The sequence below is a fragment of the Notamacropus eugenii genome, chromosome 5 (assembly GCF_028372415.1).
Source record: "Notamacropus eugenii isolate mMacEug1 chromosome 5, mMacEug1.pri_v2, whole genome shotgun sequence".
In the NCBI taxonomy this organism is placed as follows: Eukaryota; Metazoa; Chordata; class Mammalia; order Diprotodontia; family Macropodidae; genus Notamacropus; species Notamacropus eugenii.
Genome location: NC_092876.1, coordinates 456,418,804 through 456,440,965, shown reverse-complemented (window position 1 = coordinate 456,440,965; position 22,162 = coordinate 456,418,804). Strand labels below are relative to the sequence as shown.

Below are 22,162 nucleotides of genomic sequence, written 5' to 3'. Positions count from 1 at the left end.
TCTGAGGGTTGGATTAGGTAACATTTAAAGTTTGTTCTAGTTCTTGGTGCATGGTGGGTTGGGTATTGAACTTGATATCGTGAAGTCCTGGGTTCAAATTCTTACGTAGTACTTAGAGTACCTTTGCGACTATGGGCAAGTCACTTAATCTTTTTCAGGCCTCATCTCATCTGGATTTATAATAATAGCTATAGAATTTATATTATAGGATTGTTGTGAGTTTCAAATTATTTAAGTTATTTTTCAAAAACACTGCCGAACACAATAGAAATGTCGGTCATTATTATAAAAGTCTATGAAAGGTGCTTGTTCTACATTTCCAAACAGCAGACACAGGAAAGGGACTATGGCAGTAAGGAATTTTCAGTAATGTAACAAGGTATGCAGTATATGAGTAGGAAGGTAGGGTTCTTCAAGATCAGGATAAAAAAAATATCTGTCGTTGTGAGTAGAGAAGGCAAGGTCCTAGAGCTCTTTTATTTGTCTTATATTTCTTTCTTTTAAAAAAAACACTTAAACTATGCTTGATTTAGTGGTCAATGTGAATGCTGAAAATCAGCTGAAATGAAGACTCAAATTACTGTCTATTTGTAGTCCCACCGTTATCCTCCACATGTCACTTATATAGATCACTGCCTTCAGTTTTGACTAAATCAAATCTAAGGCAAAATCCAAATTTGGGACATAAGATTCTATAAATCCCTGTATAAAGGAATTTTGCAAACAGAAGTGAATGTTAAATTTCTGTACCTAAAAGGAATGGGTATAAAACTAGATAATATTTTAAAAATAAGCAACTTCTAAAGTTATTGTTTTTTGCATAAATATGCATAACCAATAATCATTTATTAATCATCTACTATATGTCAGACACTTCAGCACTGGGGATTTAGAAAAAGATAAAATACAATCCTCACCCTTTGGGAGCATAAATATGTACTTTTATATCTACATGTCTCTATTTCTATACATATAGATATATGTATGTATTTATGTATGCATAAATATAGTCAATAGTTAAACATTTATTATGTATGTACATATTCATACATATAGTATACCTCATTACTTATATTAATATAGCTAACATTTCTATGGAGCTTACCATGTGCCATATCACAACAACCCTGAGAGTAGGGGTTACCATCATGCTTATTTTACCGATGAGAAAACTGAGAAAAACAGAATTTAAGTGACTTGCCCAGGGTCACACAACTAGTATCTTTCCATTTTTCCCAACTCCAGGTCCAATGCTATACCCACTGCTCCACCTATAAAACAAAGAATGATAACTTCAGAAGCTAATGTTTTTTTTTTATTTCTAAATCCAAAATTGTGAGCTAACTTTTTGTTTTTAACATCAGTTCTCTCTGCAAAATCCTATAACATTGGGGTCTTACAGAACTTAATTTCCCAATAATGCTATAGATAGCTATATAGAGATACGTAAAAGATAGATGATAGATAGATAGAGTGGATAATGGATGGATGATGGATGGATGGATGGATGGATGGATGGATGAGAGGATGGATAGATATATGTGTGCGTGCATGCACAATACGTATGTGTATACATGCTCATGTGTATATATGTATATATCAGAGAGAAAAACAGCCGGATATATGTATCTATGGCTATATGTGTGTCTCAGTGACTGTATAGGGGTGATTATATATGTATATATCCATACACATATAGCCATTGATACATATATCTATATATACACACATGTATGTATGTAAATATGCATTTCACAAAAAGAAAAAAATCTTAGTCCCATTTCAAAAAGGGGTGAAATAAAACCGTCTCCCCACTTCCCATTCCCCCTCCCCATACCCACTTATCACTAATAATGGTTTCTGGCTACCGTAAATTACGTTAAAAGCTCAGAAGCGACTACTGTGGCGGTTTGCTCCTCGTAGAAATTCCCTCCGTAGCCCGCTTTGTAATCGGGAAGGAGGAAACCCCCGCCACCGCTGTTTGGCTGTGCTGCAGCGGTTGTTGATGTAATCTCTTTGCCCAGTGGTGTTCCCCATCGCTTCCCGCTTCCCCCATTCCCCCCCACCCCTTTTCCTCCGGCAGACGGAGACAGAGTGCAACTCTTCAGCCACAATAAAGGCTTTTTGTAACTCGATACCTTTGCCCACTAGAGCTGAACTGCTAGAAGGAGAGGGGTGTGGGGATAGGGGTTGGGGAGGAGAGGTGGGGGAGGCTACCGATGCGCCCCTCGCCTTCAGTTTCCCTTGGAATCGTGATCTCTCCCTCTCCCCATCAAGCCCTTTCCTCCCACTGGGGCCTCCAGCGGAGGCTGCTGCTGCTGCGACTGCTGCTATCACAGCTGCGGTTAGAAGTGCATCCCAGGCTGTGGGAGCTCATTTGGAAGATGCAGGTGGTGTTCCTCTGGTGTGGCTGGCCCCCACAGTATTGGACCTCACACACACACACACACACACACACACACACACACACACACACACACACACACACACACACACACACATACTGCTTCGTGCTTTAGTTGGGTTGCGGGTTCTCTTCTCGCCCCCTTAGCATCTAGAGAAGAGAGCTTTGGAGGGGATTCTCCCTATCTCTCCCCCTCTCTCCCATCGCCCTCTCCTCACTTAAGGGAGCTGGAGAGATATTTTGGTGGCAAGAGGCACCTCGTCATTTCCGCTAGCCTGTGTGCTGTGCCTGGGGTTTTAATCTCCTAGCCAGAGACAAGTCTTGGAGTTTGGGGGTGGGGGTGGGGGGCTGGAGCTCTTGAGAAAGAGAGAGCCATCAAGGCACTACTGAGTTATAGGAAAGCTCGCCTTCCAAGCCTTGGTCGAGCAGCCTCCCGCCAAGACGCCCTAACCTAACCCTAGCCCTGCTTAAGGAAGCAACACCTAGGAGCAGCGGTGGTGGCAGCAGCCACCAGCAGCCGCAGCAGCAGCAGCAGCAGCAGCCACCAGCAGCAGCAGCGGGTGAGGGCAGCAGACGTCTGAGCGTGCTCAGCGTCCCCCTCCTTCCCCCCCACGGGAGAAGACAGCAGTATGAATTGGAACCCTACATAGAGAGAGAGAGAGAGACAGACAGAGGAACGGAGAGGAGGAGGTGGGGAAACAGCTGAAGGGACTGAGCAGAAGGAGAAGGAGGAGGAGGAGGAAGAGGAGGAGGAGGAGAGCTGCGATTCGGTGGCGTCTCCCTCCCTCTCCCGGGCTGGGCTGCCTGGCGCTGATGCTCTAGGTTCGCTGAGAGAATTTGCAGCAGGGAGTGCTACCGGGAAACCTGATACAATAAGGCAGTCTGCTTCCCTTCCCTCGACTCCCAGCCATCCATCTACCCAGAGAGCACCCTATCCTCTCTGCGGGAGAAGAGGAACCAGAGGGGAAAAGATAAGATTTCTAGGGTGCTTTTTGCTTTTCGAATTCTTCGCCTGACAAAGAAATCAATCCCATTCCCAATGGCTCTTATAATGGAACCAGTGAGCAAATGGTCGCCGAGTCAAGTGGTGGACTGGATGAAAGGTAATTCCGATGGTTAGACTGTGAGGTTTGGGAAGAAAGGGGAGGGGACCGAGGAGGAATTCTTCCTTTAATCAGTTAATTAGTCGCATTTTCCTTAATTTAGAAACATTAGCACGGCATCGCTAATAGATATTGAAATGCGTTTTATCAGCGCCTAGGCATTTGTTTTGGATTCCGAGTGGAATCTCCTCTTCTGGCCCAGAGACCTATGGATTACCCACCCACCCACCACCCCGCCATCATTTTGAATGAGGTGATCGGATGCTTGGAGTCTTCTCTTGACTATCCTTTAATGTACTACCCCCCCACCCCCCACCCCACAGTAAACCCCCATCTTCTTGTTTTGATTCAGTCATCCAAGCTGGGGCCCTCTCTCTTCCTCCAGTAGGGCTGCCAGGCAGGTGTGCTTATGCGAGAAAATGAGGGGTCTCGGGGCGGGGGGGGGGGGGGGGTGTCTACGGAAAGGCAGACCTCTCTTGCACAGGTTTGGCACAGGATAAATCCGGCCACAGGGGAAAAATCTCGCTGGCGCAGAGCTTGCCAGGGATAGAGCCCATCTGGGGATGCTCGTGCGGGGGCGATGAGAAAGCTCACACTTTCTAAATGATCTGCTGTCTCAAGCAGGTAGCAGAGTGGTTTATCTGTGTAACCTTTTAATCGTGCGTATTACAAGTCTCCTCTTTTCCTCCTATCTGTTACAGTTACAGGAATAAGAAGGAAAATCATGAACGTGAGACTCCTTCAAACTGTTGTTTGTTTATTTTTTTGGTTTAACGTCTACCTTCTAAGATCCCAGACACTCACAGGAAATCTCTCGCTAAACTACCTTCTCTGCACCCCCCCTCTTTTTTTGGCTTTTCTTAGTTTCTCTTCCCATCTTTCCTTCCCCTTCGACCCTCTAATGTGCTATTTCGGGACAAATAGAACACCAATTCTAAGGCGATACTTAGAAATGATGGGGTGCTTCAGCGGTGTCACGGCTGGTGCCGCGGTGGCAGAGGCTGCAGGGCTTTCCCCAGAGTCCACGTAAAGGATGCTCACCCGGGCCCTGGAGAATTGCTCTGCTCTGTAATGCACGATGCCAGTGCGCTACAAGAGACGCGGGAGAATTTCCCTCTGGGACCCGCCAGGCAGGCCGAAATCAATTGTTTTCAGTGCTGCCAATTCACCCCCACTCCCACCCCCTCCCCTTCTGGTTCACTGCAGACTGGACTCGATCAAAACCCTGAAGCGGCTGATGCTTATTTATATGTCGCTGATGATGCATTACGATGTCAGCAACTGCCCCAGAGTGTAACACTTCTCTCTCCATTTGCAGTCTTTCCCCCCATCCTGTAATATTGCTGCCTCTTCTTATCCACATTTGACATATTTAGTATTAGGTGTAAATATATAGAGATGTCCAACCCCAAGTGGATTTTATTAAAAGACAGAGTTCTAAAGAATCAGAGTACATCTCAGCTATCCTTATTTTCCCTGGGACCTTTTTTTTACAAGAGTAGGCATTTCTCCCCTACACGTATACCTCACTAGCACAACAAAATCCCATATTACCTAGTACTAAAATGTTGGGGAGCTTAAGGAGAGAAAGGGTTTTATCTGAACCCACACAACATGTGTCTTTTATGGGCTTATGAATTTGAAGATGTCAGACAAGACATCTGACAAGAGTCGTATTTATCCAAAAGTACAAATACTCTAGATAGAAGCTCACAAGACTGCTTATCATTGATCATTTATGTGTGTGCTTTAATACAGAGATAAGGTACCTTGACTTTCTGTGTCTCAGGTGAGTAGGCACAGCCCAGAGAGGACTGAAGAGATTTCCTCTCCCTCCCCCCATACAATTTTTTTTTCCCTTTTTGATAATTTCTTATTTCTTAGTGTGGGATTTTTTCCATTTAGTTTGTTTTTCTGACCCATATGTCTTTGGTTTCTTGTTTTGATACTCCCCTCATAGACTTTCTGGTTTTACCCTTCATCTTTCCTCTTTGGAAATTTCCCCTTTCACCGTGTCACAGCTATTCATTCCTTCTAGAAGAAGAGAAGCTGTGCTTGCCTTCTTATGACAAGTAGGTCCTGATGGTCTGAGTAAGGAATGCTGTGACATATGGGAAGTGAAAATACTAAATTATTAATTGAATAACTAAATATTCCTTTGTAATTGATGGAAAGCTCACTTCAGTGTGGATCTCTGACTGAACTCCCCGGAGAACAACTGTTTTGACTCCATGGGTAGTCATATTTCTTCTAAAAATACAGAGTTTTCTTCTCCCTCACAAATTCCCATGTTGTCCCTAAGCAGAGTTTCTTGGGGACGTCATGACACTCATCCTGGTTCTTCTCCTTCCTCCTTAATTCTCCCCCTTTTCCAGAAAAGTGCAAATTGTTCATTCCCAATTCTATTTTGAAGAAAACTTTCAACAGTTGAGGGCCTCTGGCACATATCCAAAGTATTATGGACAAGTTGTGTTGATACTTTGTAGACTTTCTAGAACATTAGTTATCCATTTAAAATTGATCCACTTTACCAGACATTTGAAACCAGGCTAATATTTTTTAGCTATCATATAAAGTGGCTATTGTTATCTTGAAGCTGGAGAACAGGTTTTAGTACCTGTTGGTGAAACTTTTACAAATGGACTTCAAAAGATAAAAACAAGGCACCCGAGAACCAAAATCCCTGGGAGCATGGGTGTGCATAGAACCGTTCTAGATTGGAGAATTGGAAGCAATTATTTGAATGATTCACGTCTCAAGTCATTTAATAGTAATATAATTAATTGATTTGAGGACTTGGAGTCTTCTCTACATTTTTTGTGTCATCACAGGTTATGACTATTTAAATTTAGCTATAAGTGGAATGTCATCAGAAAAACAGTAGCTGTAACACTGGAAATAGACATTTCCTTAAAAGGTGACTTCATGTTACCTGACTATATTCCATTCTCTGAGCCTCTTCCCAAATGAATTTTATTTTAGAGCATTGGGGAAATAACTTTTAATCCCTGCCAGAGAAACATTAATATTTAAAACTTCACTTTAATTTAGGCTGCAGCTGTGGTATGGATCAATCACGTTCAGAGCATTGCATATCTTTTTATAAAGGCAACACCGAAGGATGAATATTACTGGAACAACTGCAGCATTGTGGGAGTTCTTCTCAGCATGCTACACCCTACTGATGTGACAGTTTCATCATCCTTAAAATGTAAATCAGATAGCATATGTTTTCAGATATTCATAGCCATAAATAGTTATAACTGTGTGCAGTAATGCACACTTAGTGCTCTTTCTTAAATACTTTTATATTTGCTGAACTGAAAATAAATCATTAAGCAGCCATGAAAAAATGGCATGGCCATGTATTTTTACAAGATACAATTACCATATATTTTTTAAAATGATACACAAATTTAGCAATAAAAGCAAAGAGAGAAGGGTAAAATCAATAAGCAACAAGTTGACAAGATTTGTTAACAACCTACACTATAATTTACTCTAAATTATTATGTTAAATATAATTTTACCTGCACTATGAGATAAATGTGTAAATAAGTTAAATGAAAAAAAAATCAATCTGTTACAGAGGAAACTCAAATATGAAATGTATATAGTAAAGATCTGTACATTACACATAATGGGTCCTTAATAAATGTTATGATTGAATGAATTGAGTTTTCATTCTCTGCCTGCTTTTTTAACTATTTACTTCCTCATCTGTACACACACAAACATGCACACACACACACACACACACACACACACACACACACCTTATTGCTGAAATCTATAGCTTAGCATACTACCCACTGATTCCATAAATTTTCGAAGTCTGGTAACAGTGTTAGTTCTAGAAGAAATATCAGCTCTCTGTTCATCAGGAGTCTGAATCCATAATTGCATCTAAAAATTATCATACTTATATATATGAATATCTGGAAATAGCTCATAAGTCTTAATGTTCTTATTTTAAGCCTTAAGTCTTTAAGGTGATAAGAAATACTCCAATTGGAGACTACTTATTTATTACATGGAATTTAATTGCTTGAATTTGCAGTTTTAAAAAGATTTAAACTTCAACATCATTTTCAAAAACAATGAAAAAAAATTGACTTTTGGAAATGTAACATTCAAATAAGCAGGGCATTACTATCAAAAACATTACTGAATTCAAATTTGATTTTCTTTGACACCCTTCCTAAATAGTCCAACTACTTGAAATATTGTTTGACTGTGCTTATTTTGACACCCATCATCAAAATCTCTGCCAAAGTATATTTTACATATAATTGCCATAACTTCCTTTTTCCCTTCCTGAGTTTTATCCCTTTCTCATTGAAAATGGGCTACTTTTAAAGTGAAAATCATTTCCTGCAATAACTTTTCCCTACCCTAGGGGATCAAATCTGAATGTCTGATTATTGTCAATTCAAGATCACTTAATTTCACTTAATATGGCTTTTCTCATTTCCCTCTATACCTGAGAGGGTACAACATTCTCCCTACTAGTCCTCACTCCCCATTCTCCGAATATTTGGTCATGGAACACCTCCCTATTCCATTTCACATACCATGTTCCTGCCTTCAATTCACAGCTCTAGATCTAATAATCATACTTCAAAAAATGGAATTATACCTCCCATTCTCTAACATTTGAGCACAACTATGACTGACTTCCTCCTGGAGGCACTTGTATCTGTATTCATATATTTATGTCAGTTTCTTCCCTGTTTTTTTTTTTTCACTTCAAAATTTAACACCCTCCTTGAGAGCAGATACATTTCTATTTCATATTATATACCCCTAAATGTTTAGTATATAACAAGTACTCCTTTCAATAAATGCATATTAACTCATAAAATTGCCTTTAAGTGCATCATTTCTAATCTATATGATATTGAAGACTATCAAGAATATTTTCTTCCAGTTGATAATCCAAACAGCATGTTTTAATTAATATTAATTTAAGCTATTATATTATGGCTCTTACAGTTACTCACAGTGGGAAGACAACCAAGGTTAGAACTGATTACTTTTTTGCTTCTTCTCGAGAGGAAAAATGAAATAAACAAGACCATGAAAGGAAAATGTGATAGAGAGAGAATATATTTGGAAGGGCATTTTGTAACTTATTTTTTTCCTTAAGAAGTCTAATAACACTTTTTCTCCTTTTTTCTGAAGCATTTTATTTGATTTTTACCTGTAACAAGGGTGAACTTTATCTTAATCTTAGTTTTACAAAGGAAAATGTCAATGTTTTCGGCCAATCTTTCTTGAATGAATAGAAATTAATGTCTGAAATGGATTTTTGTTTGAAAATAAGTAGGGTAGAAAATTCTCTATGTTATATATAATGTTATTATAAACATGGAAATGGTCAAACTGATCCACACTGTCATTTATTTCTATAAACACAGGCTCGCTCCTTTCTCAATCCTCCAATGACTAGGCAGTTTAAAAAAATATTCATCAGTCATTTTAGGTTTTGTATGTTTATGTAATGGGAATGTTATTTGTCTTACAGAAAGCAGAAATTCATCCCATATATATGTAGAATATAATTCAGAAAGACAGAGTTTTGTGGATATAGACATTAAATATATATCCTATATAAAATACCTAAAACATTGTGTGCCAACTCAAAACAAAAGAGCACGTGCAGATAGTTTCTTATGTAATAATATGTATTTAGCATTTCTGCGTGTAAAGAGCTGTGATGGGGTAGCTGCTAAGCAGTCTGTGTGTTCTCATAATTTATGATCTAAAATGAAGAACCAAGGCAAGGTCACAGAGACACATAAGTCACTGTCCAAGTGCCAACTCATAAATTAAGTAAAGAAAAAGAATTTGCATTATGGATATGTATTAAGTGCAAGAGGTATGCTATGAAAGATGAAATAAATGCTGATGGGCATAGAGAGGGAAGATTATGCCTCATTCTCAGTTAAGATGAGATTTGTTGAAGCATTGGAATTTCAACAGGTATGTGAGGATCAAAAGGAAAGGCAATACAAGAACCATATTCAAAGATGAGCATACCGTAAGAGTCAGGTCACATGGCAAAAACTTATGTGAGTGAGATGATTACATGAAGGGACAATGTGTATATTTTCCAGAGTGCAGGGGAGAAGAGGACAGAGAAATAAGGAAAGTGATAAAGATTGGCTAGCACAAAATGAAACCTAAATTTCACAAAACCATGAGACCCAGTATAATATCCTTATTTCAATTCTGCATTATGAAATTTTAGGTGCCAGAAATGTGCAGGAAAGAGCATATAGTGTTTGCCTCTAACAGATTGTGATCCACTTCTCAGTAACGATTTTGAAAAAATGCTCCAAAAAGCAAGACAAATATTATTTATAATTAAGGCCAAGCCTTTAAACATTTTGAATTTTATTATTCCAGATCGTTATGCAACAAGTAGAACCAGGGTTTTTATGTAACTATAATACTTTTATAATAACAGGTACCTTTTTATATCCCATTCTTACATCATTAATTGCTATTCGTTTTGGGTTTTTTTGTTTGTTTGTTTGTTTTTTGGCTCAGCCATGAACAATATGTTCAACTCTTTGGTTTTGTCTAAGGTTTTCCTATAGCATTTACTGCACTGTACTTAAGACATAAGAAACAATTCTATTATTAAATAATAGATTTAGAGGGCTGAATAGCCTCTATTGATAAGAATTCAAGTTATTAGAAAAAAACTAAGGGTGCCAAGTAGTTTTTTATTTTAATGACAGTCTCATTACAGAGTATCTGATTTATGAATGTTATTTTCAGTCAGATTTATTATTTCAACTGACAGTTCAATGAATAATGAATAAACTCATAGTTACCAGATGAAGTGGATAGGGTGGTGATTTCTCTTTTAAATGATGAAATTCATTTTCTTCTACTCCATATTGTAAAGAAAAAAGAATGTTTTTATCCAGAAGAGGGCATGATATTTGCAATCTTTTTAAATGAAAAGAAAATTCTTAAACCAGTTTGTCACAGATGGCTAAACAGAATGCCAATCAGCAAGCCCTCTTTCCTTTCAAGAATGCCTATGGAGTCCATTACCATCCGATTTTAATTCCCTTGTAAGGAAGCTTTTTTTTTTTTTTTTAAGTATATCATGGGCATGAGACTCATGACCTAACAAGCCAATCTAGGCTAGAAATGAAGTTGCTTGCTGTGATCATAACTCGAAGTTGAGATGCCATCTCAAAGACCCCAAACTATGATTAGACCTATTTTTCCTGGAAATGTTTATCTTTCAGTGGATGCTTAACACATTTTTTGCTTATGCTATAAACATGATTTATGAATATAGCTTTGACATAGCCAGCCCAGAAATAGTCTTACTTATAATTAAAAAATTAAAATATGGTCATGCTCTAGACAATGTCAATTTTGAAACTAGTATTTGCTTCGCTTTCTTAGATATTTTGAAAAAAAATCTGCTTTACTTAAGAATGCATGATAGAATGAAAGATAATAAATATCATGTTTGCTTATCTCCATGTAATGAAAAATTCTCAATTGCCCACTTGGTTTTCAATATTATGCAATATCTCAGAGCATTTTTATAGTCTAGTAACATGAACACTCTGTTTTTAGTTTTTTAATTAAGAGAATGGAAAGGATAGAAGACTTCTTTGGCTTAATTAAAAGTGTTATCTTTATTACAGTTATTGTTGAAGGTGTATTTAAATTTAAATAACTTAAATGAAAAACGTTCAGTGATGCATAACGTCAGAATTATGTTGGTTGTTTATTCCATTCTTACCTTATTTTGGTTAGCAATCCTAGTTATTCTAGTAAGTTTACTGAGATTTTTTTTAAAGATCGCTTATTAAAACTAGAGGTAATATAAAACCCAGAATAAAGATTCATTGTAAAGCTGAATGTCATTTTTTTCGTGTGTAAAGGGTTCAAATTAACATAGTACTCTTGGCCAGTATCCAGGTATTTTTAAACAAACAGATGTCCCTAAGAATTTATCATCCTTCAGATCTTAAGTAAGCATACTGAAAGTCTATAAAATTAAATCGCATGGGACAATTGATTGATCCTTAATGAAGTGTCACTTAATAGAATTATTTTTCTATCTTTCATGCATATTGAAAAAGTTAACATAATGAAACATGAAAACAGCCTCATGTGATAATATAATACAGAATATATTTATAAGTGTCAGCTCTGTGGTAGTAATTATGAGACATGTAAAGTTTAGCTAAGGCAGTCCAGCAGGCAGGATGAGACACCAAAAAAGACTGATAATGTAAAATAGTTGTGATGGGTGCTGTGTGGAGTTGTAGACCAAGACTTCTAGTATGGTGGCATTTGGAAAGGGCTTCAGAGCTTGGATATGATTCTGTTCAGGTGTTTTCTTTGTTTAACAAGTTACTGTTCTAGCCAGCACGACATTTTGCCTGGCTTTCCTAATACTGCAGTTTAAAAGTTAATCTTTAAAGTTTCATGTAACTTCTCTGATTTCATCTGAAATTGTAGCAATTAACTCCTACCAGGTTATTTTCTTCTCTGACTATTCCAGTACAACAATTTCAGGGGAAAAAAAAAAACAATATGTGTTACAGACTTACCTCAAAACCAATTATGATTGTTTTATCAGCTTGATTTAGCCTTATAGACATTCTAGTCATAGCCAGAGATGACTTTTAGTATCATAATTTATTGACTAATACCCAAACTCAAAATGGAATTTGTGTACAATGGCAATATTTAGATCTCAGTGTTGTCACATCATCAACTTAAAAACAAATCTATCATAACAGCATATGCTCTTTGAGCTGACTATGAGGTCATTATATTCCAGGGAGAAAACTGAAAGTGTGAAGGAGGATGTATTGTCACTGTTCGTTTATTCACCTTCTAGGAAGCGAGTTTTATTAGTCTGACTAATCAATAGAGATGATGAGAAAGAAATGGCCTTTTGATAGAGTTCTTTCATTTGAACATTTTTGTTCTGTTGCAGAAACATGTTGGTTTAAATGAGGTTCATATTTTTGCTTATGTGTGTACGTACGTGTTCATACACATACACATATCTATACATATTTCCTCAAGTGATTTCTGCAAAAGTTGAATTGTAGGCTTTAATGGGGCAGCTAGACAGAACAGTGAGTAAGAGTATTGGAGTTGAAGTGAGGAAAACTTGAGTTCAAATGTTTCTTTGGACACCTACTAAGCTGTGTGACCTTGGGCAAATCACTTAACTTCCCTCAGACTGTTGTTACCTTATCTGTAAAATGGGCATAATAAAAGCACCTACATCACAGGGAACTTATGAAGATCAAATGAGATTAGGTACAATGCTCTGCAAATCTCAAAGCAAAGTACAAATGTAAGCGATTGTTATTAGGCTATCATGTCTCTTAGGTTTTCCTTTCTTCATCTAGATTACCTAAGTACTTAAAATAAACTAATAGTTCACTTGCTATGGAAGTCTGAAGTCCAAGAGTTCAACAAAATAAAATTTATCTAATTAATTTGGAAGGATGAAATATTACTATAACTGCTTTATTGTGAAATTTATTATTGCATGACTAATTATAGAATTGGAAGTTGGAGAGGTATGTTTTCATCCACTTTTTTCTCATTTCTCCATCTTCCATCCATTTTCATTTTTATATAAATTAATTTAAGGTAATGATATGACCTCTGCATGTTTTCTCCCATATTTAACACATATATGAAGAAATCATATTTTAATTTTGCAAAATTTTGCCTTTCATAGCAGATAATTAGTGTGTCATTGATTAGTTAAGCACTTTTATTGTAAAAAGTCCATAGAATCACAGAATATGGGAGTTGGAAGGGACACCAGTAGCAATCTAGTCCAGCCCATAAAGAGTTGAATACAATAATAGCTTTTTTAAACCCTCTGTACATTTTGTAGGTCAACCTTACTGCTGGAAGGCGCCCTAGAATATAAAGTACTAAATGAAAACTCAATGTTAACATGCTTGCTACATCTGTATAACATGCTTTAATGTTTGAAGACTAATCGATGGAAGCTTGAGTTATCATTTACTTAACCCAAGGGCAAAAACTATTTCCTACCTCTCCCCTGTCCCCATTTGCAGTTCTTGCATACCTGCATCATGAAACCTTGGCCAAATTCCAAAGAAGTTGTAGCTCAATAGATAATTGCTATCTAGATGGGGAGATAAATCCTTTTACTCTGGAAATTATCAGATCAGAATGACTTATAGACCATAGGCTAGAGCACTGAGTAAAAAATAAGGGTCAGTCATTCTAACCTTGAGTCCAGTGTCTAAGCCAATTGTTGCCTCAGGATCCCAGATTTGTAGATTTGGGGATGCTGTCAACACATGGTTTTCAGAGTCCTTGTCAGTTTAAATATTGAAAAGTTCAAAATGACATTGAGAAGTAGAAGAATGTGTTAGAAAAATGTAGTTTTTAAGTTTTAGAGCCTGAGTTTATAAAGCAAAAAATGCTTAAAGTTAGCAGCCCTTAGGGTGAAATAAATCTGTTTTAGATGGCATTAAGACTCTTGTTTCACAACTTTGCAGGATGGTAGGGAAAAAAGTACAGTTTGACATAGGACCATATGTCTGTGAGGAGCCCAGCATTTTCTTCCACACTCATTCTGTTGATAATAGTGCTGGATGTGTGTAAACTTTCCCAATCCCACCAATGTGTGTTCGTTGCCAAAGAAGACCATGCCATCAGAGAAATGATGACATGACTTGCACTTGACTTTGTTTTGAAGGAGGGCTGTACAGGTCACCAGCCTCACTTCTCCTTCAGAGCCATCTGAATCCAGTGACCAGATATTCATCAGGATGTCTGGAGATAACCCAGAATGAGTCAACTGGGGTTAAGTGGTGTGCCAAAGGTCACACAGCTAGTGAGTGTCAAGTGTCTGAGGTGAGATTTGAACTCAGGTCCTCCTGACTCCTGCGCTGGTGCTCTATTCACTGCAGTACCTAGCAATCCCATCAATAATGTTCAATTAAAAGATGGCATAAGATCATAGGACTTAGAACAGTAAGGATCTTAGAGGTCACCTAGGCCAACCCCCTCACAATTCAAGGAACCTGAAATATAGCAAGGTTAAATGAGTTGCCCAATGCAAGTCCCAAGTAGCAAATCACAGAGTTGGGCTTCAAAGCCAGCTCTGACATTAAATGAAACATAATGTACACTGTGCCATGCAAAAATCTTCTCATTCAGAAGTTGTTCATTGTTGTAAGCCAGATGTCAACCAGGTTCTTCAGAGTACCATATACATTCAGTTATATAACTGCGAGTTATTATCAATATGCTGAATTGCCTCAGAATGATAAGTTTTCTGACATGTTTGTGGCAAAGTTATTTTTCCTTCTAGTTTTGCTCCAAATAAAATGCCTTGAAATTATATATAGTTGAACCTCATTGAAAGGCAACACAGTCAAGCGAGGTTTTGCTAAGTAATTTGATAATGTGTAAAAGATGGTAAAGGGGATGGTTATGTCATAAAAGACCTATAATTCATTGTAGTACAACCTAATTTAGTCAAGATCTTGCTAAAATTCAAGACACTACTACTTGTGCTATATCTCTTCCTCTTCTCTTATTGCTGCCATCATACCAGTGGCATAAACTCTGTAAGTTCTATTAACCATTCTTCATGACCAGAAAGACATAGATGTATTAAGAGATGCTTTGTTCATGTGAATTAAAAAATATGTATTGAGTGCCCATTTGTTGAGAGTTATCACTGTATAAAAGACATGTCATAAAATCACAACTACAACCTTTCCTGGACATTTTTTTTAATTACACCAAGGTCATTACTGTGTTTGAAGCTCTTTCCATTCCCTTCATTACCTTGTAGATGACTTAATAAGTTACTCTGGTAAAAAAAAAAAAATCAGTTGGTGGCCAAGCCAATGGCAATTGGTCTTTTAAAACATACCTACATTTGAGTTCACGTAGATATGCTGCTCATCAACAGAGCCCATCATTGGTCTCTCCTGGACTAGACTTTGGGAAACCAGAGATGGTTTCCTCATTGGAGGAAATAGACTCAATAATTTCTCAATATCAAGCAATGATTGGTTGCCTTCTTAGACTTGGCCTGTAATTCTCTGTTAGTGAAATAGGCTTCTACTTTTTAAAAGCAATGATAATTTTGAAAATTAAGAACAATTATAATTATGATTTTGGATATTTTTGAGTATTCCATAACCTTCCTTGACACAATTAAATACATGCTACATTAAGTAGTTTGGCAAAAGATAAACTGGCCACTTTTGTAACATTGTTTGTTTTCAATATTATTATCTAATTTACTTTCACACTTAAAATAAAATAGGCTCTCCATTGTACATGACTCTCAGAGTAAGTGGACATTTTGGTTAGTTTGGATTTTTCAAATTTTTTTGATGCAACGGATTGTATGCTAGAGAGGGGAAGGAGAAGATATATATACATTAATATAGATGACATGAAAACTAATGGATCAATAAAATATATTTTTAAAACTACAAGTAAAATATAAAATAAAATAGTTTCTAACATCAAAGAAGGTATTTTTTAAAAATCTAAAGATTTGCATTGCCATGCTGACTTTTGATCACTAACATGAATTTGAAGGGTTGGAGGTGGGAATTTGATCCTTTTTTTGTCCATCCAGACCCTCAAAGTAGGATAATAGAATATTTAGAGACCACCTGCTCCAAACTTCTCATTTTTACAAATGGAGAAACTGAGACCCAGTTAGGTTAAATGACCCCAGCTAAACCAGTTAAATGATTGACTGATCTTAACAATAGAGCATCTCACTGTCTCCCACCATATGATCATCAAGTACTACTTTCAAGTTGTTAAATTTACCCTTCAAAGGGGAGAGGAGAAGTGAAGCCAATCTAGAAAAAAAGCACAAATCTTTTATGTGCAAGCATAAAATCTCAATATCCTATTTCTAATAGCTAGAATTTCATTGCTGGCATTTACGCTCTAAAACATGTTGATCTAAGAGTGTCCTCTAATTCTTGAACAAGTAAGCTCTTTAACGTGATTTGTAACAAAATTCAGTTTAATGAAAATTTTATAATAATGAAGACATATGGAAGTCCTTCCTGTGCTCGGTCTTTTATTTCATTCCCTATCTGACAATATACTAGCATGAACATTTTGTTTCTCCCTTTGCAGTACATGTGTGATATTTCCTCAGAAGTGAAAATACTTCCCACCTTTCACTTCTGGTTTTCTCAGTGGAATAGCTGTCTTCTGAATGACTTGCCTATTCATAGAATCAAGTTTTCTTCCCACTGAATAACAGGTACTGTAGCAACTAGCTCCATCCCTGTTGAGAGAAATTCTTCTTCTATATGCTGTGGTGAATTTGTTAATCAGGACATGAAAGTAAGCATAGAGAATCCATCACATGGGTTGTTCAAAAGGTAAATAGACCAGAACATAAACCCAGATGCTCAAGGAATGGATGGAGCCTTGTCTGATTCTTTTGTCCAGGAGCTAACAAGTTTTTTTGAGTTGAAGATCTTGGAAGAAGAAAAAGACTCTGCTTCTCCACACCCTTTGTTTAATTTACTGTTCAGGCATTGTAGTTCTGTCCAAACTTTCATTATCCCATTTGGGCTTTTCTTGGCAAAGATACTGAAGTTGTTTGCCATTTCCTTCATTTTACAGATGAGGAAAGTGACTTACTCAGGGTCATACAGCTGGTATTGTTGGAGGCTGGATTTGAATTCACATCTTCCTGACTCCAGGTCTGGTGCTCTAGCCATTGCACCCCCCTAGCTGCCCTAGTTTCTTCATTAGATAGCTGATAGTTTGATGAAGTCACTGTTCTGACCTCCCCCTCAAAATAAAAAAGGAATATGAGATCTTATCATGTATGTTGCTTGTTGGTTATTAGAAAGGATTTGACTTAATAGAGCAAAATATAGTCTAAGTAGATGACTTCACATAATGTCTCCCATGCCTTTGTTAAAATCATATAAAAGGCAGTGGAGTGGAGTGGAGTGGAAAGAATGCTGGATTTGGAGTGAGATTATGGGTTCAAATCCTGTCTCTGCTACTTGCTACCTTTGTGATTTGCTAGAAAGCCCCTAACCTCACTTGGTTTCTATTTCCTCCTCTGTAAGAGAAGGCAATTGAATCAGATGACTTTTCAGGGACCTTCCAGCTCTAAGTCCTATTCTCATGATCTTTCCTCACTACTATAGTAGGACCACATCAGTATGTGGCTTTCTAGGATACTATTGAGGTAAAGAATTCCTCAGATTGTGGTTTAGTGAAGTAAAGGCAGTCACTATAATAACTGAACCACAACTGAATGCATGAGATAACTGATAGTATTATCTGATGGTAATTTTTGTTTTTTAGGGTAAGTTGAAATGTAATTGATATGTTCAATACAACAGCATACTTGAGTCTCTTCATTTATTTATCAGGGTCCACTTAAGAGGCTCTGCTATAGTAGAATCTTATCATTGTTTGGAGTTTTACAAGTATATATTATTTTCTGACATTAGACTCTGTTAGCTGTACATCAATGCGCTATTTTTTGCAAGTGCAGACCACCAGGCAGCCTAAGTAGGAGAAAAATGGCCCAGGTTGAAAACGGAGCTAAACCTTTGCCATTGGGTAGTGGGCTTGTGCCCATGAGTGCACTTGCAGCTTAAGATGGAGGCCCAGCATCAATAGATTTATAGACTGATGGATAGAGAGTAGACAGACAGATGGGCAGACAGATAAATACATAGACAGACAGATATATACATAGATAGACAAACAGACAGACTGATACATACGTACTTACATACATAACCAGACAAGCAGACAGACAGACAGATAAATATACAAATAAGTAGATACATACATACACACATACTTACTTACATAGACAGATAGGCAGGCAGATAGATATATATGTACATACATATATAGATGGATACATAGGTAGATAGATACATAGGTAGATGGATAGATAGATAGATAGATAGATAGATAGATAGATAGATAGATAGATAGATAGATAGAGACATAAATTAACATAAGAAATAGACTCTGATATATGTGTCAGTAGAGCTGCATGTTGGAATGTGGAGAATAAGACCACAGAATGTGAAGTTATTTTCCTAGGGACTGATAAATGTATGGTTGTACATGTGAAGCTAATAAATTTCTAGAACTAGCACTTTGCAGATAGAATAAGTCCTGCTGCGGATTCTGCATCCCACTTTTTGCAAGTGAAAATGCCAGACATGACTGGTAAAAATCTTTCTTCCCCTTGGCTGAGTCAAGCACCTCCTTTCTGATTCTCCCACGGCATTCTTGTGACCTACTAAAAGAATGGGAGAGACAAATATCTAGTTGAAGCTGTGTGGAGGCAAGATAGAGTATTGGTTTAAGGATTAGTGTAAAAGTTCAATATTCTCTGGATGTTGTGCAAGCTCTTTGGAAAGCATATATTTATTTTATGTGTTTGTCCCATCAATTTGCCCATCTATGCCTACCTTCTCTGAAAAAAAAAATCAGGACAATTTTGATGTACCTAACTTACCATTTTAAGAAATATTAAATCCCTCAAATATTTTAAAATCCAAATCCAGGGCTAAAGTCTTTTTAAGTTGTCAAAGTCTTAAGCAACTGAGAACAGAGAGAATGATATCAAAAATTTAAATTCATATGGCTGGTCTGATTAACAAGTCAACGAGCATTTATTAAGCACAATGTGCTAGACGTTGTGCTAAGTATTTGGGATACGAAGAATGGCATAAAATATTTCTTTGTTCAAGGTCATAGTCTCATGTCCAGTGGGGGACACAACTCAGTCTTAAAGACTAGGGAGTCAACATATAAAAACCGTATCTCCGGGATAAATTGGTGACAGTCAACAAAGAGAAGACAAAGACCTTACAGGGGATCCAAGAAAGGTTGTTTGTAGAAGGTGGGATTTTTATCTGTGATCTGAGAAAATATAGGGAGGACAGAAGATGGAGATGATAAGGGAGAAAATTGCAGGGGATCCAGTAAAAATAGAGATTAAATGTCTTGTTCAAGGACAGGCAAGGAGTCCAGATAGAATTTTAATTGGTTAGCATTAGAGGGATGCTCAGGGACACACTTTCCTTCTATCATCTTCTGATGCCTACTAAGCTGCAACATTTGTGTCTAACGTTATTCTTTGGTAGGATTTACTCTTAGATCTTTTTTTTTTCCTTTTTAGTCTGAATGTCCATTCAGATAATTACTTCAGTCTTTAGAAATATTTTACTTTTTATTTTTTTTTATTTTTTACTTCTCAGATTTTTAACCCCTTACTTCATATCAAGCCTTTTTCTTATTGAATTATTTCCAAAGTCCAGATTGTAATGTTATCACTGAGTTGAATGAAATCACAAAATATTAAGTCATTATTGCCAAAGGCTTTTTGCCTTTGGTCATATCTGGCATGAGTGAGCTATGAGCCTCACCCCATGAAGTGACTATCTATATCCTGGTTCCTCATTGTTTCTTAGAAATATCATATTCAGTACTTTGTGACTGTTTTATGTTACTATTAAACGATGCTTTGTTCCTCATTGGCCTTGTCAGGGAACCTGTGACAGTTTGACCACTGTTGATGTGACCATGATGGCTCAATTGGTTGTTAAATATGAGCTCTGACAAAGAAGTCTATATAACAAAAACAATCACCATTAGTTTGCAGTGCTTCCATTCAGGGAATAGGAAGGCAGTGGTTCTCATAGCAGAAACAAAGAATTATCAGAAATGAATAAACCGTCACGTAAGCTTGGAGGACTGAAAACAGGGAAATTCACAGGTAAAACAATGCCCTTCCTCAACTGTATTTTTATAAGTGGTAGTTGAGATGAGTATGAAGAGCTCTATTATTATTGAAAAACAAATTTACCATGTTACCTGAAATGGTTGATGGAGCAAAAGATTTTTTCCTGGGGCTTTTCCCACAGCTAGTGTTTTGGCATTTTGATACAAATAGGTGTTTTTCTCTTTAGTCTTTTCATATTTGGGGATTTTTTAAAAAAACTTATTCTGTTTTTTCCCTTCCTTTATTTCTCTTTTCTCTTCCCTTCCTTTTCCTTTCCTTTCCTTTCCCTCTAATCTCCTTTCCTTCCCTTTCTTCTTTTCCTTTTTCTCTTGTTTCCTCTTCTCTCCTTCCCTTCTTTCCTTTTTTCTTTCCCTTTGTCTCTTTTTTCTTTCCTCTCCTCTCCTTCCCCTTTCTTTTTTCTTCTTTCTCCACTTTTCTTTCCTTTTTCCTCCTTTTATTTTTCCTTTCCTTTCCTCTATTTTTCTTATTTCTTTTTTTTAAGACAGAGTCTCCCAGTATCTCCTGGGCCTTAAATGCAGTGGTTACTCAAAGCTCCAATACTTCTATGGATAAGTGTAGGAGTTTTGATCAGCTTTATGTCCAACTTGCACTGGTTTGTCTTTTATTATGCAATCTGGTGACCCACACAGACACACACTTCTCATGAGCTCACCACTTTGGTCCCAGACTTAGTGGAGACACCTGATCAGCTTCACCCATGGCAGCTCAGAATACAAAACCTGCCAGCCTCAGCTTCACAAATAGCTGAGATTACAGTTACGTGTCACCATGCCTGACCTGTGGTTTCCAGTGTAAATGTCATACTAGAATCTCAAAGTAGGAAGGGTCTTGAAAGGTCATCTAATTTTCCTCTCTGAACCATCCTGGTTATCTTCCACTGGATATGCTTGAATTTGTCAGTGTCCTTACTTAGCTGCTCAGAACTATTTATGATAATCTAAATACGGCACAAAGTACAATAGGACTTTATACCCACTATTCTGGACTCCATGCAGCACCATTCTAAAAAGTTTGTCATTTGGTTGATTCAATGAGTGTTTGTTGAATAAACCCTCTAGGTCTTTTTACCATGAAGGCTACGTTTTCTCCATTTTGGAGCTGTGTAGTTGATTGTTTGAAGCAAACTGTAGGACGTGCATGAATCCTGAATTAAATTTAATCCTGATAAATTTGGACCATTATTCCAGCTTGTCAGGAAGTTTTAATTTCTAATTTTGTCATTTGACAAAATAAGTCGTTCTTCCTAGTTTTGAGTCATCAGTATGTATGATAAGCACAATATCAATGTATTAAGCCTAGTTGTTGATAAAATGTTGACTAGCACAGGGCTAAAGACGTGTCAAGATAATTAATTGAGTTACTTTCTTAGGAGAATGAACTGAAATAATTCAAGTGAATGCCGTTGTTAACGTCAAAGATTTTTAGAAAAAGTTTTCAACATGATTCTTTGCTTGCCTTTTTTTTTTGCTTTTTTAGATGATTAATTTTTAATGATATAGAACAGACATTTGAGATTTTATGAACTCCTGAAATAGCAGTTCCATTTCTCCAGTTTTCTTTCAGCCTTGAATCAACTTACATAAGTTTTTCTGTATCATTTGACACTGCTGACTGCTCTCTCCTGAATATTCTTCTCTCTGAGTTGATATTATCTATTGGGGCAGCTAGGCTGTACTGTGGATAGAAACTGGGGTCAGAATTCACGAAGATCAAGCTCAAATCTGGACTCAGAAACTTACTAGCAGTGTGACCTTGGTCAAGTCTCTTAACTACCGTCTGCCTCCGTTATCTATAAAATGGAAATAATAATAA

At 37.1% G+C, this 22,162-nt stretch overlaps 1 protein-coding gene across 13 annotated transcripts in view; it reads left to right on the top strand.

The window, feature by feature from the left end:
- Positions 1 to 2,496: 2,496 nt before the first annotated feature.
- The window catches only part of CNKSR2 (connector enhancer of kinase suppressor of Ras 2), a 327,007-nt gene continuing 307,341 nt past the window's right edge, over positions 2,497 to 22,162 (top strand). For all 13 annotated transcript variants that reach the window (XM_072615299.1, XM_072615298.1, XM_072615297.1 and 10 more), the window contains exon 1: positions 2,497 to 3,507. In XM_072615299.1, the coding sequence (XP_072471400.1) occupies positions 3,444 to 3,507 (64 nt within the window). In that variant the 5' untranslated portion in view covers positions 2,497 to 3,443. The remainder of the gene's footprint in view (positions 3,508 to 22,162) is intronic.